Raw genomic sequence first — 4699 nt, 5'->3', positions numbered from 1 at the left:
ACCCTCCCCAATGTCCATAACCCCACCCCCCTTCTCCCAACCCCCCCGCCCCCCAGCAACCCTCAGCCCACAAAACATAATGATGGGAGTTTTTGATTACTGATTGAATTATGTTACTAGTAATTAGCATGTTCGGATATTCTACTTCTTTCTGATTTAATTTTGGAAGACCGTATATTTCTAGGTGTTTACCCATTTCTTCTAGGTTGTCTAATAAATTGGTATATAATTTTTCACTGTAGTCTCATTATCCTTTGTAGTTCTGCAGTATTGGTTGTTACTGCTCTTTCAGTTCTCATTTAATTTGTGTCCTCTCTCTCTCGATGAGTCTGGTTAAACATTTGTAAATTCATTTTTTCAAAGAACCAGTTGTGGGTTTCATTGATTTTTTTCTTTTTTTCTCTGGACTTGATTATCTCCTTCTGTCTACTAGGGCTTTGTTTTCCATTTCCTAGTTCCTTTATGTGTAACATTAGATTTCTTTCTTTCATTATTTTTTTTTTTTGAGATTTCTCTTGTTTCTTGAGGCAGCCCTATATCTCTATAAATTTCCCTCTTAGAACTTCTTTCACTGAGTTCCAGATTTTGGACTGTTGTTTTTTTGCATTTTTCATTTGTATCCATAGATTTTTTTTAATTTCCTCTTTATTTGTTGATCCGTTGGTTGCTTAGTAGCATGTTGTTTAGGCTCCACATGCTTGTTTTTTTCCCCCCATTTTTTTCCTTGTAATTATTTTCTAGTTCTATGCTATTATTATTGCAAAATTTGGATGATATAATTTTAGCCTTTTAAGTTTATTGAGACTGTTTTGGGGTCTAAGATGTGACCTATTCTGGAAAATATTTCAACTTTTTATCAGGCAGATTGCATATAGTGCTTTTTCTGAGATTTTTTTCTTGTTCTTTCATTGGCATATATTCTTCTATTTCCTCATTTTGCTTCACTTTCTGCATTTGTTTCTATGAATTAGGTGGCACAGCTACTTCTCCTAAATTTGAAGTCATGATCTTGTGTGTGGTCATTCCCTGTGTAGACTCTGTATGCCTGGTGACTTTAGCTGACTAGTTGGAGTAATGTTGTGGGATCTCAGGACACTTGTGCGGGTGCCTTGATAGGGTGGCAGAGCTCAAGGGTTCATGGGCTGTAGTGGTCCCAGGACTCTCTGTACAGAGGGTCCTGTGGCAAGACCAGGACCATTGAAGATACAGGGGAAGTCTGTGTGTCCTGGGGCTCTCTGTGCAGAGAGTACCCTAGTGACATTAATGGAGCTGTGCCAGGATGTGGGCAAGGGGGGCCTGGGGTATTCTGTATAGGAGACACCTTAGCAGGGCAGCTGGAGCCAAAGTGGGTACAGGCCAGCATCCTGGGGCACTCCAAACAGAGGTTGCTATGGCAGGACAGCTGCAGCTGAAGTGGGCATAGGCTGGGGTAGGCCTAGAGCTCTCCACAGAGAGGGTGCCCTGGCAGAACAGCTGAAGCTCAAGTGAAGCATGGTAGGGTATGGTGGGGTGCTCGGCACAAGGGTTCTTCTGGCGGGGAGGCTGGAGTCAAGGTAGGCACAGGCTAGCAGTTCCCAGGGCACTCTATACAGGGGGTACTCTGAGAGTTTTGGCTATTGCAGAAGAAGGTATGAGCCAGAAGGTCACAGAGTTCTCTGTCTACATCAAGAATACCCTACCAAGCTGTGTGGAGCCAAAGCAATATGGGCCTGGAGTTCTCTGTGGCACTCAGTTGGTGGTGGTTGGCCCAGTGGCTAGAGCTGTAGTGAGTGCTACTCAGGAGTGTCCTCATGAGCTCCACAGTGGGGCTGTCTTGATGGGTTGGCTAGGGTGGGTATGGTTTAGGGACCCAGGACTCTCTGAGGCTGCAGGCCAGACCTTGCTCCTGTCTGCACTATTGAGGTAGATAAGGAATGTCAGCAGTGGCACTTTCCAGACCCTCAGACTCAGAGAAAGTTCTTGAAGCTCCCTTGCCATTTGGAGGTCCTACGGCTAGGTCCTTTATTTTCTAGTCATTCTTTTTAAATTACAGCTTTTTATAGCCAGGATATTCATGGCTCATGTGGGCTAGGACCTAGGAGGCACACTGAAGCTGCAGGCTGCCTATGGCATATGGAAGCCTGTCCCTAGCTACTTTCTCAGGATGGAGGGAGAAAGTCAACAGTGGTTTTCATCAGTCCCTTCAACCCAGAGAACTTTTCAGCACTTGGAAAGTAACTGGATCTTTCATATAGAAGTTGCTCTTTTTTTTTTTTTTTTTTTTCACTTTTCCAACGAGTATTTATTATTAGTTAGGCCATGATTCAGAATCCCAGGGTGGGGATCACCATGCATCCAGGTCCCCCTTCACCACCCTGGGAGAAGGACGGAGGACAGAGGAGACGTGGGTGGAGCCAGTTCAGATCTTCCCAGGAAATGTGCCTTCTGCCCGGCGGTCATCCCAGGCCGACACCCAGGATATGGGGCAGAGGGACTTGTACACACGCCGGTACCATTCGCACACGGAGACATCGCCCCCTTTAGCAGTCATTGCCTTCTGACAGCGGTGGAAGTCCAGGTAGTTCTGCCAGCAGTTCCTGGTCTGGTTCTGGTTGGGGAAGCGGCTGTCAAAAGGGGCAGTCTGGTAGTTCTTGATTTTGGTCTTGATGTCTTCTGCCATGGTGCTGACTCTAAAGACACCACAGCAGCACCTCGCAGCTCAATGTGACCCTCAGCAAAGACGCCAGAGTCGGACCGGAAGCGGAATTAAGACCGGCCCTAGAAGTTGCTCTTTAAAATGGCAGCTTTTGGGGCACCTGGATGGCTCAGTTGGTTAAGCATCTTACTTTGGATTTCAGCTCAGGTCATGAGACCGGGCCTTGCCTCTAGAGGGCTCCTCATTCAGTGGGGAATCTGCTTAAGATTTTCTCTCTCTCCCTCTTGCTCCCCACTCTCTGTCTAAAAATTAAAAATAAAATGGCAGCTTTTTTTTTCTCTGCCCCAGGACAGACAAATCTGTTCCTAGTCCCTTAGTACTATTTTTCCATGTTGTAATCTGCATTGTCAGGGGAGGGGGTTACCTGTGTTGCCAAGTCTCTCTTACTCTTTTCTATGTGGCCTATTTTTTGTTGCACAGTGGTTGTTCAGTTATGCCCTCTGCTTTTCTGCAGGAGGAACTGTTCTATATATAAATAGTGTAAATTTGGGATGTCTATGGAGATGAGTTCAGGGTCTTCCTTCTTTGCTAGATGGGACCAGAATTCTAAAAGACTACCTTTACTTGCTTTTATAGTATAGATCTGGTACATCAGTTCTCTCAGGTTGTAGCTGAAAAAAAATTCTTTTACCTTCAGTTTTATAAGAGTTTTCTCTAATTCATCAAATTTGTGCTTAATTTTTTGTTCAGTACTTCTAAGATGTTGATCAATTGTTTTCTCTCTTGCTTTGATGTAACAAAAAAATCACTTTCATCCTTACTATTGTTTCTCTGTACATATACTTTTCCTCAGGATGTCTTTAAATATTTATAACCAGTAAACCAATATTTATTTTGAGCCATGTAATCAAGAAAGTCCTTGGTAGAATTTTCCTTGTGTTATTAGGGCTCAACATTCTTTGAACATCCTAAATACCTGGGTTTAGTTTTTATCAAACTGGGAAATTGTTGGGTAATTATTTATTCAAATATTTTTGATCCGTCTCTTTCAGGGACTCTGATTTTAAGTATAATGACTGCTTGAAGTTGTATCACAAATCACATTGTTTTCCTCCCATTCTTACTATGCTTTCTGTTTTAAAGTTACTGTGAAGTATCCATGTTTATGAATTTTTTTCTGCAACATCTTACAGCAATTACATCCAATGTATTTATTTTATGCTAAACATAATTTTTGCTACAATAAGGTCAAATTAATTCTTTTCCTATCTTTCTCCTTAAAATGTTGAACCTGTCATTTAGCTTGTTGAATATATAAACAATAGCTTTAATTACTGATGTGCTATGTTTAGTATCTGTGTCACTACTGTGTCTGGTTTCTTTCATTTCTTTTCCTCATTCTAGGTATGTTTTCCTCCTTCTTTGCACACTTGGTAATTTTTGAATGGTGAAAAGATACTGTGACTTTTAATTTTTTAGAGGTTAGGAAGTTCACAGGATAAAAAATTTCTAAGTTTCTTGAGCTTGATGCTAGGACATATTTAAGCTACTTGAAGACAGTTTAGTTGATTGAATCTGTATTTTAAGATTTTTTTAAGGCAACAACAGAATGATGTTTATTCTAAGGCTAATTATACCAACCACTAAGGGAAAACCGTTTCAGGTTCTCTGCCATTGGTTTGTGAATTATTAGATCTTCCACTCTGGCTTGCAGACAGGCAATAGCACAGCCCCATGAGAGCAAGAGATACTGTTGTTCTAGCCCCTTTCATTTGTCCTTTTTCAGCTGTCAGGTAGGTTCTTCACCTGTGTGTGTGTCAGTTCAGATGCCATAATTATTCTAGAGCTACTCTCTGCAGATATCAGTGACTTGTCTTCTCTCTTTGATCTGTAGACTCTCTTCTTTCATTTTTATTTGTTTAAATTTTAATTTCAGTGTAGTGAACTAATGGTGTTGTAGTATTTTCAGGTGTACAATGTATTGATTCAACAATCATATACATTATTCAGTGCTCTTTATCATAAGTATACTTGTAATCCACTTCACCGATTTTACTTATCATC

The 4699-nt window shown here is 41.4% G+C and overlaps 1 protein-coding gene across 1 annotated transcript; it reads right to left on the bottom strand.

The window, feature by feature from the left end:
* Window positions 1–2280: 2280 nt before the first annotated feature.
* Window positions 2281–2752, bottom strand: LOC132002282 (cytochrome c oxidase subunit 6B1). The gene has a single exon (XM_059377396.1). It carries the CDS (start codon window positions 2657–2659, stop codon window positions 2399–2401), a length of 261 nt encoding a protein of 86 aa, XP_059233379.1. The 5' UTR covers window positions 2660–2752; the 3' UTR covers window positions 2281–2398.
* Window positions 2753–4699: the final 1947 nt, after the last annotated feature.

The sequence above is a fragment of the Mustela nigripes genome, chromosome 14 (assembly GCF_022355385.1).
Source record: "Mustela nigripes isolate SB6536 chromosome 14, MUSNIG.SB6536, whole genome shotgun sequence".
NCBI classification, from domain to species: Eukaryota; Metazoa; Chordata; class Mammalia; order Carnivora; family Mustelidae; genus Mustela; species Mustela nigripes.
The sequence above is the reverse complement of the archived record's forward strand: the minus strand, read 5'-3'. Positions and strand labels throughout refer to the sequence as shown.